The sequence below is a fragment of the Panthera leo genome, chromosome B1, assembly GCF_018350215.1.
Source record: "Panthera leo isolate Ple1 chromosome B1, P.leo_Ple1_pat1.1, whole genome shotgun sequence".
Classification (NCBI taxonomy): Eukaryota; Metazoa; Chordata; class Mammalia; order Carnivora; family Felidae; genus Panthera; species Panthera leo.
This window is the reverse complement of record NC_056682.1, coordinates 113,313,796-113,327,715: the sequence shown is the minus strand read 5'-3', so window position 1 is coordinate 113,327,715 and position 13,920 is coordinate 113,313,796. Positions and strand designations below refer to the sequence as shown.

The window sequence follows — 13,920 nt, the reverse complement described above, 5'->3', positions numbered from 1 at the left end:
TTTTTTTTTAGCATTTATTTATTTTTGAGACAAAGAGAGAGCATGAACAGGGGAGGGTCAGAGAAAGAGGGAGACACAGAATCTGAAACAGGCTCCAGGCTCTGAGCTGTCAGCACAGAGCCCGACGCGGGGCTCGAACCCACAGACCGCGAGATCATGATCTGAGCCGAAGTCGGATGCTCAACCCACTGAGCCACCCAGGCGCCCCAGGATAAGAATATCTTACTTTAGCTTTAAGCAACCCTTTATAATGAAATTGAAATGCCGTTAAATGTTGTACTTAGTATTAGCCAGTGGTAGGGTTCTAAATTTTTAAGGGTTTTTTTTTTTTTGCATTTATTAATTTGAGATGACCCTTATTAAGAAATGGGAAACCTCAGTAGTTGGCCTTTGAGGAAGAAAAAAAAATTAAAATTTGTTTTCAGCCCTGAAATATGTTTGAAAATGAAAATAAGAATTAGATAAGTATTTTAATGAATATATGAAAAACCAGATGTAATGTTATATAGTGCTTTTTTTTTTTTTAGTCAAAAGCTTTTTTTATTTTATTTTTTTTAAGTTTCTGTTTTAATCACAAGTGCACTCCTTAATCCCCATCACCTATTTCATGCATCCCCCTCACCCTCATCCCCTCTAATAACCATCAGTTTGTTCTCTATAGTTAAGAATCTGTTTTTTGGTTTGCCTTTCTCTCTTATTTTTCCCCCTTTGCTCATTTGTTTTGTTTCTTAAATTCCACATATGAGTGAAGTCATATGGTATTTGTCTTTCTCTGAATGACTTATTTCACTTAGCACCCATGGACACTTGGACTGTTTCCATATCTTGGCTAATGGAAATAATGTATTTAGCACTTTTTTTTTAACCTCCCCCCTGAAAAAAAAAGACATGATCAAGTGTAGAAAAGTGCAGATAAGCACAAAGAGGAAAATAAATACCAAACAATATTCGCACTATCAAGATGTAAACAAAAACACTTGGAGTCTGTCTTTCCAAGTTTCTTGCTATGCATTTTGGGGGAAAAGCTAGTAAAGAAACTGGACATCTAATGGCTTTTTTAAACAAACAAAAGAAGTTGATAAGTAGGGATATTGTTTTAGAAACTTTTTGTTCTTTTCATAGCAAAAGACAAAACCTTTCTATATATCCTTCCTCTGGTAGCTGCATAGTGTTTTATAATCAACCAATTTGCTATTGTTGGGCATAATTGTTAAAGTCAACTTTTATATGCGCACACACCTTAATGTATCTGTCTCGTTTTCTTAGATGAAATTTCTTCAGGTGGAATTACTGAATCAAAGCACCTAATTTTATAAGACTTTAAAATTTCCACTTATGCATTCAATAAAAACTTACTGAGTTCCTACTGTGTGACAGCACTACTTTAGGCACTGAGGATACAACAGGAGCTAAGTAAACAAAACAAAGTTCTTGCTGTCAGAAATTTGTTGGGAGGGGTAGGTTCCCTGGGACAGTAAATAAGTAAATCAATAAATTAATGAGATAATTTCAAATAGTCACAAGTGCTGTGAAGTAAGACAAGTTGAAGAAATTGCTAGGGTTGGGGATATAGGATAGATAGTCAGGAAATCCCTCACTGTAGAAATTCTGTTTGAAATACCATTTTAATGACAAAAGCCAGGCATGGAAAAATCTGGGGGTAGAGCATTTCAGGCTGAGGAAGCATACATGCAAAGACTTAAGGCAGGAGCAACTGTGATGTGTCGCAAGAATAAAGTCTCAGTATGGCTGGAACTCAGTTAGCAATAGGAATAAGATCAGAGAGCTAGGGAAGGACTATCATCGGAAGCTTGGATTTTATCCCAAGTACAGAGGGGAGACAGTGGAGATTTTTTGTAATGAAGTGATATCCGATTTACGTAATTTAGAGAATCATTTTGGCTACTGTGTGAAGAACAGATTATGGATGGAAGTATTTGAAAAGACAAAAATGGAAACAGAGACAAATGGAAGCTTTGCCACAATCACAGAAATGTAGGACTATGCTTTGTTCTAAGGTGGTATCAGTAGAGGTAATGAATTGTGGATGGATAAAAGTTGACTTATTGATGAACTGATTATGATAAGTGAAAGAAAGGAAGACAGCAAGGATAACTTAGGTTTTTGGCAGAGCAACTGGGTATAGGGTAGTGCTTTTACTTTGATGATGAAGAGAGACAGCAGGTCTAGGAGTGAGAATCGAGTTGGCCATGTTAAGTTAAAATGCCTGATAGACATTTAAGTGTAGATATCCAGTAGGCAGTAAAAGTGTATTTGACTGCCCATTCTTCTGTATTACAAAGTCCACCAAGAATTATTTTTTATAAGCAAAGATTTTTTTATAACTATTAGTCATTTATGTTTCTTTACTGAAATTCCAGTTCATATTATTTCACCATTATTTAGGTCTTCTGGTTTGTGAAAGCTATCTATAGTAAGTATAATAACCTTTTGTCTAATACACATTGTAATTTTTCCTTCTAGCTCGACATTTGTATTTAATTTTAGTGGGTTTTTTTTTTTGACATTGAAGGAATGTCTAAATTTTAAATAGTCCTATTGTGATTTTTGTTTTAACTTTTGTTTGTGTCCTTTAGAAGATCTTTTCAGCCTTCAGGTTAGGAAATATTCCAGCTATAAATTGTTTTAGTTCTTTGGTTGTTTCAATTTTGCATCTTTAATCTATTTAAGGTTTTATTTTGGCTCATACTGTAAACAATAAATCTCATCCCCCTCCCCACCTCTATAAATAGTTAGCTCTGAGTTCACTATCATGTATTAAATAATCTATCTTTTTTTCACTGGCAAAAAATTGGGTAGTTTGACCATTAAAATAAATAATAACTGTAATTCAGTCACTTGGAGTTGATAGAAAGCCATGCATTCATAATAATACTAAATATAACAAAGGTAACAGAAAAAATCAGCAAAGCAAAACAGCATTGTACATTTTTATGGCATCAACTCATTATTCTAAAAATTGATCATTGAAAAACCTTGCAAACGTAAGCATGTATGTATTCATTATGCCTTTCTGTATACACAGAAACCAGATTTTTAATGTTGAAAAACATTGTTGCTGAGAATTTTGTTATGAGGTTTAACTGTACTAATACTGTAACTGTACTAACTGTTAGCTACAGTAACTGTAACTAGTAATTAGTACAGTAACTGTACTAATACTAATACTGTTTTTTCAGTATTTTGTTTTGAGGTTTTTTTCAAGAATGCTTTAAATTGAGCTACCCTTTTAAATCATTCTGTTACCAAGCCAGGCTTAATATTTTTTAATGTTTATTTTGAGAGAGAGAGAGAGAGAGAGAGAGAAGCAGGAACAGGGGAGGGGCAGAGAAAGGGAGAGAGAGAATCCTAAGCAGCTTCCACGATGTCAGCACAGAACCTGACACAGGGCTCAAACTCATGAACCCATGAGATCATGACCTGGGCGGAAATCAGGAGTGAGACGCTTAACCAACTGAGCCACCCAGGCACACTGCCTCCCCTTTGTTTATGTTTATTAAATTCTTATATTTTCTCATTTACTCTGAATGTTAAAATCCTGTAATAGAATACATTGTATTCAATTTGATTTTATTGTTGTTTTGTTTGTTTTGTTTTGAATTGTGTTTTTAGCAGTATCCTGGTATGAACCAGCTGTCCTCCAGTCTGGGAGGACTGAGTCTTCAAAGTTCTCCACAACCAGAAAGTCTGAGACCTGTAAACCTCACCCAGGAGAGGAATATTTTACCCATGACTCCTGTTTGGGCTCCTGTACCTAACTTGAATTTAGACCTCAAAAAATTAAACTGTAGCCCAGAGTAAGTATTTATTTTTATGATCATTAGTAAGTAATACACTTTGTCAGAAATGTTGTTTGAGTTTCAAAACTAGTAAAAGTGATAGGATATTAATTCCTTGACTGGAAGTTTTGTTAATCCAGACTTTTGTATTTTAGTTTGTATAGAAGTTCTAGGTCCTGTTCAGTTTAGGTAAAATTCAGTTTAGGTCCTGTTCATGCCTCCATCTCTGTCTCCAGTCCTATTCTCTGTCACCTAATGTGAGGGAATTTTTTTTCTATTTGAGTGAAGGGTTTCAGGAACCCAGATTTAACTATATTTTTCTTAAATTTCTTTTTCCTTACTTTTCACCAGGAGTAACTTCTGATGTCTCTTAAAATAAGGTGGAATCTTTAAAAATGTATACCCTTCAATCTTTGCTTGAAAAGGATGCAGACTTCACATATATAATCCCAAGAACAGGTTTAGGTAAATGGTTTATCTCTGAGTTTTCCTTGCCTACTCAGCATAGAATGCAAAGACCATTATCCCCAGGCTTAAGATTTCCTTTTTTGAGTTTTTCTCACCTCATGGAGAAGTTTCACTGACAGTTTGCATCTGGTGGCCACCAAGCCCTGGTGTGTCCTCTGGGTAGGTGAGCTCTGTCACTCACATTACAGTACCTTCAAAACTACGAGTTCTGTTCTTGTTTGCTTTCAGTACTTCTTCTTCCTAAGAATAGGATATTTATCTAGGATAAAACCTAGATGCTTTTTAGAAAACATCCTTCTGCTCCTGAAATCTCTCCTTCATAAAGTAAACTCTGATTCACAGAAAAATGTTGTCTTCTTCCTTGCATTAGAATTAGTGTTCTTTTTTACAGCCAGCATTTTCCTTTATTAAGGCAGTGATGTTCTACCTTTTTTAAAAAACCGTAAGTTTCTCTTTTTTTCAACCAAAATTTTGTAGAGAATTCCAATACAGGAAACAGAAAATAGAGCCGCTCCGAAGATTCCCCCTCTTCTCCTACCCACTGCCACCAATCCCCCATCGGTGCCTAAGGCAGCATCAAGATCATTGTCATAAAAATGTATAATCACTGATTCTAGGATAAAAACAGCTGCCTATTCCTGTGAATATAAGTTGCTATCAGGTCATAAGTATGTGGATTTTGGCCTTGTATTATAGAAGATTAGGCATCCCCTAAGTAGGTGAATGTGGTCTATGTATATGTATGAAGAGATTCCACAGGTTCAGGGGATGGTGTGTGTGTTTTCTGTGAAAATCTCTGTTATCAAAATAGCAATGCAGAGTAATTAGGAGTGTAGACTTTAGAGCTGGACAGACACAGGTTCTTACCATGGTTCCACTGATAAATAGCTGTAAGGCTCTGCACATTTTTTTTTAATACTCATTTTTGAGAGGGGGCAAGTGGGGGAGGGGCAAAGAGAGAGGGGGACAGAGGATCTGAAGTGGGCTCTGCACTGACAGCAGCGAGCCCGACGCGGGGCTCAAATTCACGAACCGTGAGATCATGACCTGAGCCAAAGTTGGATGCTTAACCGACTGAGCCACTCAGGTGCCCCAAGACTGTGCAAATTTCTTAACTTCTCAAATTTTCAGTGTTGTCAGCTGTAAAACAGGAATAATAATTGTGCCTACATAAAACGATAAATCATTTATTCAATAAATATTTATCAAATGCCTTCTAAATTAAGGGACAGGCACTGGTTTTAGGTGCTAGGAATGAAGCAGTAAACAGAGTTCCTAATCATATGCAACCTTTATGCTATTAGGGAAGACATACTATGAACAGTCAAAAAATCGTAAGTTAACCTTCATAAGTTAGGGATCATGAGTGTAACGTAATGTCAGAATATTACTATGAGGTAGAGAGTAGTAAGGGTAGAGGTTGGCTGTTTTTAATTGAGGAGTCGGGATAGGTTTTTCTCAAGGAGTTAACATTTGAGCAGAGATCTGAATGAAGTATGAGAACAAACCAAGTGTGCCAAGCTGCATGAACAGTAAACACAGAAGTCCTGAAGCAGGGACCACCTTAGTGCGTTCATGGAACACCACCAGCCTGAAGTCTGTGCGTATCTGGATATCTCTATATACTGTCAACTGCTCTTCTTAAAATTTCTTTTCTGGTGTCCCGTACTTCTTGCTTCTTATCTCTTTGATTGCTCCTTTATTGATTCTGTGTCTACTGACCTTGACTTCTAACTTAATGAGCTATAAGCACTTTTTCTAAGAGAGGAATAGTGCTAGGGTCACACAGGACAAAATGATCTCTGATCTCAAGGAGAAAAGACAGACAAAGCACACAACCCTAAGGCAAGGCAGAGTAATACATAGAAGCATAAACTGATCTCAAAGCACAGGAAGACGTCATTTCTTCTGACTTGTTAGCAGAAGGAAGGGTGGCTTCAGAAGAAACGATAATTTTGAGGAGTCTCATAGTAAGAGAGTTTCAACAGGTGGAAAATGGGCAGGAAAGCAGAAACAGCATTACTAAAGATGCGGGGGTATACCTGTTCACTTGTGTTTTCTACTCCCTCCGATTCACGTTCTTGGTCATAATGTTTTTTCCCAAATGTGTTAAACGTTTCCACCATGAAAATGTTGAGTCCTTGATTTAGGTCTTTTGACATATATTGCAAATATGCCTGCTTAGAGTAACACGGACCTTTCTAGTTCTAGTTCTAGAACATTCTCAGATAATTTTCATCTGTACCCTTGAATGTTAATTATCTACAGCTGTCTACTTCAGTATGTTTTTTTTCTCTGATAGCTAATATAGTCCGTGTTGCCTCTGTTTTTTGCAGTTCATTTCGGTGTACTTTGACAAATATTCCACAGACCCAGGCTTTACTGAATAAAGCTAAGCTTCCTTTAGGATTGCTGTTACATCCTTTCAGAGACCTGACGGTAAAGTGACATATTTCAAAATATTTGTGGATACTGATGTATGTTTGTGTGCAGGGTGTTTGGATTGTATATTTTCTGGGAGATTGTTTTTCATCTTCTTTCATTTTTTAAGTTAGAAATAATCATTTTTGTCAAATTCAACTCAGCAGACATTGTTTTTTAAAGTCCCTGCTCTGTGACAGGCTCTAAGCACCGATAAATACAGAGATAACTAAGTCATTGACTTTGCTCCTAAGAAATTTATATGTAACAGGGGACAAAGATGTAAAAACAAATAAACGATGGTATAGGGTAACCAATACGTAACTAACCAAATTCTGTGAGGTACTTAGGCACTGAGTACAGGATGGGAAGTGATTTTCTCTAGGTGCAGTAGCAGAGGTTTTCTGTGACTGACGAGGTCTGAGCTGGATTTTGAAAGTCTAGTACTTTTGGAAATTGGAAAGACCATTGCAGATAACCTTTGGGAGCTCTATTAAACATAAAGGTTATACCAACAGTAATGTCCAGTTAGGGAGGAAAACTATATGATGTTCCTAACTGTAGTGAACAAATAACCTTTGTAATAATACGTCCAAATGCTTCAAGTCTATTGAATTAAAACATTACTTGTTTATGTTTCCACAGTCTGTTGGTTTAATGCTGAGCTTGCTGGATTTTTACATATATTTCTGCTATTTTATGCAAATATGTTGTCTTTAAACTAAAATTCTAAACTTCATAAAGTTTATCCAGATATATTTTATTTATACTTTGTAAGTTCTATTTCCCCCTCACATTTTTTTACTGCTGTGGTTTTCTATCCTTACTGCTGCTGAGTTTCTTTTGCCCTCATTTATCAAAAAAAAAAAGTGTTTATTAACTACCTATTGTGCCAGATGCTGAGGTTATAAAGGTCAGTAAGGTTTCTTATGGAACTAACTTTCATACTAGGATGTATAGAAAGGAACAGAGTGAATAGAAAATAAAACAATTATGATATGCAATAAATACCTTGAATTTACTCATTCAGTAAATACTGTATCATCACCTATAATACTATTTCAGCCATTATCTCTAAACCAAGATAGTTAATTTCCTACATACATAAGTGAGAATTTTTGTCTAAACACAGATGCCATATATGATATTTTCTGGAAGTGTATACACTAAATTGGCAACAGTGGTTTCCTCTGGGCTGTAGAATCCTGGGTAATTCTTTGTTTTCTCATTTTCAGTTAATTGTGCTTCCCGATTTTTTCGTGAAGTGTTTTGTCATTACTTGTGTAATAAAAACTGTATATGTTAAAGAAATTAAATACAAAGATATAAATATTTATGTATAGATGGAGAAAAGCGAGAAGGAAATATACTAAAATGTTATCAGGGATTAATTCAATTAATTGAATAATATTTGGAGTTTTAGTGTTTTTTCATATTTTCTAAAGTTCTTAAATTAAATATAAAGTTCCCTTCCCAAGCCCTTTCTTCCCTTTTCCCTTTTTTTTAAAGGAGTCCAAAAGAGATTTATAAGTTTATTTTTGAATATTTTTCATGCTGACTTTTAAGTTTATGTATTTATTTTGAGGGGGGGTGGAGAAAGGGCAAGTGAGGGAGGGGCAGAGAGAGAGGGAGAGAGAATCCCAAGTAGGCTCCACAGTGTCAGCACAGAGCCCGATGTAGGGTTCAAACTCACAAACCATGAGATCATGACCTGAGCTAAAGTTGGACACTTAACCGAGTGAGCTACCCAGGTGCCCTTATAAGTTTATTTTTATATATCATAATTTATAATCTTTGCCCCCTCAACACTTTTAAAAAGATCACTAAAATTACCAGCATTTCAGTGGTCTCTTTTTTGATAAGTTTAGCACCGAAACATTCTCATTCTCTTAAAAAATAACTCGTTCAAAACTAGGTAGAACTTCTGCCTTTGATTATCTAAAACTGTCACACACACACACACACACACACACACACACACATTTTGTTCATGTATTTTTTTGTTGTTGTTGTTAATGTTTATTTTTGAGAGAGAGAGAGGGAGAGCACAAGCAGGGGAGGGCAGAAAGTGAGGGAGACAGAAGCAGGCTCCAGGCTCTGAGCTGTCTGCATGGAACCCAGTGCAGGGCTCGAACTCACAAACCATGAGATCATGACCTGAGCCGAAGTTGGACTCTTAACCAACTGAGCCACCCAGGTGCCTCTCGTGTATTTTTTTTTTTAATTTTTTTTTAACATTTTATTTATTTTTGAGACAGGGAGAGACAGAGCATGAACAGGGGAGGGTCAGAGAGAGGGAGACACAGATCTGAAACAGGCTCCGGGCTCTGAGCTGTCAGCACAGAGCCCGACGCGGGGCTCGAACTCACAGGCCGTGAGATCATGACCTGAGCCGAAGTCGGCCACTTAACCGACTGAGCCACCCAGGCGCCCCTGTATTTTTTTTTTAAAAAGCACATCGTGTTTGTGTTTTTGTGACCTCGGTTCCCATCAGAACTGTGTGGCTAGCTGGTGAGCAGTGCCTGATGGTCTAGTACCAGGTGCTGTCGGGCAACAAAGACAAAGACATTTTTATGTGGTACATTTTTCTTTCTCACTGATATTTCTTGAGTCTACCTGATGAGCTCTGAGTTATTTTCTTGGCCAACCAGGCTTTTCTTATGAGCCGATAACTTTTATTACATTTGGTAATAAAATGTTTTGGTGTTATTTTACAGTTTGTGACGAAGGGGGAGAAAACTTGACAGCTGCTTGTGTTGCTCAGCACATCACTGGATTTTATTAAAAGGCATCAATTCCAAAACTCAGTTATGGTTTCTGTTGTGTATGTGGAGCAGAGCAGTATGCGTTCCGTTTTCCCCTGTGGTGATTTTTCTGCTACAGCGTCTTTATTTTACTTCCTAGCAATTACCAGTGATAACATCAAACACCATCGTGAGGTGCCGGTCGTGTCGAACATATATCAACCCTTTTGTATCCTTCATTGATCAACGTAGATGGAAATGCAATTTGTGCTATAGAGTTAATGATGGTGAGTTTCAGATTCTTAAAATAAGTGTGTTTAATATTATTTTTAACATTTTGACAATTTTGTCATTATCTGGTCTCTTTCCTCATTGCTTCAACAACTTTCAGGCCCCTTTTAATGGAGAAAATGTAGGCTAGGGACACTTCATCTTGGCTGGCCCGGGGATGATTGATAATAAGCAGAGTGACAGTGAGGCCAAGTAAAAAAATATTCACAGAACAAGCAGTGAAGGTTATGTAGACTAACTGTGCTTGATCCTGCCAAGTTAAGATTATCTTCGGTTTCCACATTACCAAATATAATTGGTCCATTTAAGCAAGCATACGTTTTTACCAGTATGTGTAGACACGTGCCTACCAGCGTGTCTGTCTGGTTTCCCTTTAATCATTTTTTAGGTCCTTGTAGTATAATTGCTTTCAAATTTGTGTTTCTGTCTGATTTCTTTTCATGTCATGTGATATAATAAATAGGACACAAGCCTGGGAAACAGGGTTGCCCGTGTCCTGGTTTCCTCACTTGATTTCACTATGTGTTTATTTTATCTTGATATTATTTTTTAAGGAGTGTTTTTACCACTAGATGTTCACAGAACTGTTGAAACTTGATACAGATATTGACGAAGGTGTTTATTTCTTGGTATGTACATGCGTGTTTAGTTACAAAACATACTACTAACTTTGTACTGGATTTCTGTTTGTTACCTAGTTCCTGAAGAATTTATGTATAACCCCCTAACTCGATCTTATGGAGAGCCTCATAAACGACCAGAAGTTCAGAATTCAACTGTGGAATTCATTGCTTCTTCAGATTACATGGTAACTACTCAGTGTAAAAATTAGCCATAGGATATAACTGTATTGGTCATTTATAATTTTCTGTGAGGTAAATTCTTGCAAAATTTTGTATTGTCCCCAGTATTAATTTTTTACAATAATACTGAAAGTTTATACTTAACAAATAGAAAACTTTTCATAAAGGTTACTTGATGTCCTAAAAGAATGCAGTTATGTCACTAAGAAACATTAGTAATGTTTTGTGATAAGCACTTACATTTATAATTTGTTGTCATTTTGATTTGATTACTGTCATGGAATGAATATAAATATCCTTTTGCCATTTAATATTTAAGACCTTCAAACAGAAAAACTCATGTTTTTGCCAAAAACTGCAGTTTTCCGGCTCCTAAAGATATCACCATCTTACTGGTTCACCCAGTACAGATATCAAGATAAATGGATATCGACCTCACTTTAATTTTTCTCTCTCCAGTTCATCACAAAATTCTACTTGTTCTTTAATTATACTAGTCCTTTAAGATCTCATTCTTCTTTTCTATTTACAAAAATGAATTCTTAGCCAAAGTTCTCCTCTTTATCATATCTATTCATTTTAAATGCATTTATAATAACCTACATTTCTTCAGTATCCTCATTACTAATCTTTGTCGCCTGCAAAAATGTAAGGTGTTGCTAGTGGGGAAAGGTGAACAGGGACAGTTAATGTGTATCAAATTCCTGCTGTTCAACCCATCTCTCTCTTTATTTTTGTGATTTTTATGGTCCTTTGTGTCCAGTTTAGTATCTCCCCACTTAACTACTATTTCCTTGTCTGTTTCCATATATTAACTTTTACTTTTGGGCACTTTCACTCTGAACTTCTTGCCTTCTTTACAACTTACATTCCCAACTCTGTTATGGCTCCTTAGGATCTCAATCTAATTGAAGTGGTGAAGCAAGAAGTTAATCTTTAATTTTTGCCATATGATCTTTGGTTGGCATATTAAGAAAAAAAAAAGATGTTATATATCCTTTTAACTTTCTATAGCAGTAATTTTTCAAGCCTACTACAAAAAAGAAATAATAGTATAGTGAGCCATTATTTACCTATCACCAAGCTTCAACAGTTAGCAACATTTTGCTAAATACATTTCATCTAAACCCAGTCCACCCCAGTGTTCCCTCCCCTCACCCACCCTGGAGTTTACTAAATGCTGATCCCAGCATCATGTCATTTAACCTATAAATACTTCAGTATATATCTCTACCAGATAATGACTGAACATACTTAGAATACCATCACAAGCACTTTCTTTACACTTAGCACTTAATACTTGTGATTTAGCCACCACCAGGTGACCCAACAGCTAGTACTAATGGCTACTACTATCAGTTGTAAGATTCTAAAAACTAAATATAAAAAACAATGTTTTTTGGAGTAGGGAAGGGATATAGAGGTTCGCATTAAATAGTAAATAAGCTTAATTTTTCTTTGAAAGATAGCTCTGTCAGCACTCTATCAGGAAGACCTTTAGCTTATTTAACTATTACTGTGTAACAACTACCTTATTATGCTTAATCCATAACCAACTTTATAAGAAAAAAAGTTAAAGGAATGTCATTTTCTTTAGCACATTAGATCTTATAAAATATCGATCCTATGTGTGTATTTTTCTGTGTCATCAGTAAATAGCCAGTGGTAACAGTGGTATGAAAAGAATAAACTGTGCCTACTAAATAAATTACATTATTTTTATTCCTTTCAGCTTCGTCCTCCTCAACCTGCAGTTTACTTATTTGTTTTAGATGTATCTCATAATGCAGTGGAAGCTGGATATTTGACAATTTTGTGCCAGTCGTTGTTAGAAAATCTAGACAAGTAAGAAATGTTTTTACTCATAATGTGTTTGTGTGTGTACAAATATATATAAATGTGAAGTTTATTAGCAATTTATGGGGTTCGTTTTTATTACAGTTTGACTTCATTTATCTATCACTGCACAGTACTTCTTGTCCACCTCAGACCAAGGATCCTGCTACTTCAATTATTATGATTTATGACTTGGTGTCCAAATCATAAAATTGTAAATGTTTAATACTTGCTAAGGAATTTAGATCTCATCTAACTGTTCCTCTGACTTGACAGATCTGAACACTGACCAGGATATCAAGGATCCAGATGAGAGAAATCTAGCTGTAATTTTTGCCTGAGCAAGGAGTTTTTCATGAGTTTCAAATGTCCTAATGAGAAAATGAGCCAGATAAAAGGGAAGAAGGAATTGATTTTGTGCTGAATATTTCAGGAAGCCAGAAACTGAGCTCTTCATTTTGACACATTAGAAATGAGCTATATCGTGCAATTAGAAACAGGGTATAGGATATTGACTCTAAATCCTGCCTAGTATTGGTCATGAAGGAGACCCTCAACTAGCTTCAAAAATGGACCTTCCAAATCTCTGGAAAACAAAGTAGTTTGTACATTTCTTTTTTTTACTCCCCAAACCTACAGGCTATATGACTTAAGGTTATTAGTAAGAGTGGCTCACACCTGCATTGGTTCTTGCCATGTGTAGAGGAGTAGGGGTGGTTATATATAAATACTTCGTCAGAAGTACTCCTGGTGATTTCAGAAGGTTCTCTCCCACCTTCCATTTAAGTCTGAGAATCCTTGCTCTGTTACCATAGTCTACATATCACTGATCTGGGCCTATGACTAGTGGATAACGTTGAGATAAAAACACCCAGAAACTTTAAATGATTTGCTTTTAGTTTCTTTTAGTAACTTAGAGTTTCCATAATTTCATCCTTGATTGAAGCATTTGCCCTGTTTTTAGGCACAAGTACTTATTAATTCGGGTGTAGTTTCAGCAGTGAGTAGCAATGGAAGACTGCAAAGAAATAGGTTTAAAGCTGAAGAGTCAGCTTGCTGAAAAAGTATGAGGATATGACCCTAGAAACAGGAGCCTGTCCAGTGCATGACTATTTGTGAGTTAAATAGACCATGCCAAACCAAAAGGATAAAATTGGGAATGGCAAATTATTTAAAACATAACATACAAATATATATATACACACACATACACACACACACACACACACACACACACACACACACACACACACACATACATTTTTTTTTTTTATTAAGCAGAAAATAGGAAAGTAAAAAAAGAAGATAATATGTTTGTGGAAAGGGCTATGGATATAACTTGGAGAAAAAGCCATTTGATATGGAGCAATTGCATCTCAACTCTGAATTTTGAGCTTGGAGTAGAGTAGATAGGGAGTCTCCATTCTAATCGGTAACAAACAGCCCTAACACTCCATGACCTTAGAAATTTCAGAGGAGTAAAGAATCATCTGTAGAAACATCATAAATCTTGACCAGTATTGGTAAGCTAAACACTCACATAACTTGGTGCATTGT

At 36.0% G+C, this 13,920-nt stretch overlaps 1 protein-coding gene across 4 annotated transcripts in view; it reads left to right on the top strand.

Annotated features, from left to right (window-relative positions):
- Positions 1–13,920, top strand: part of SEC24B (SEC24 homolog B, COPII coat complex component) — a 99,063-nt gene that overhangs the window by 65,445 nt on the left and 19,698 nt on the right. For 2 of the 4 annotated variants that reach the window (XM_042935719.1, XM_042935717.1), the window contains 5 exons: positions 3,637–3,818; positions 6,605–6,707; positions 9,594–9,720; positions 10,423–10,532; positions 12,260–12,372. In XM_042935719.1, coding sequence (XP_042791653.1) covers positions 3,637–3,818; positions 6,605–6,707; positions 9,594–9,720; positions 10,423–10,532; positions 12,260–12,372 — 635 coding nt within the window. Of the gene's footprint in view, positions 1–3,633; positions 3,819–6,604; positions 6,708–9,593; positions 9,721–10,422; positions 10,533–12,259; positions 12,373–13,920 lie in introns of all 4 variants that reach the window. The other 2 variants (XM_042935718.1, XM_042935716.1) reach the window with 1 other exon arrangement.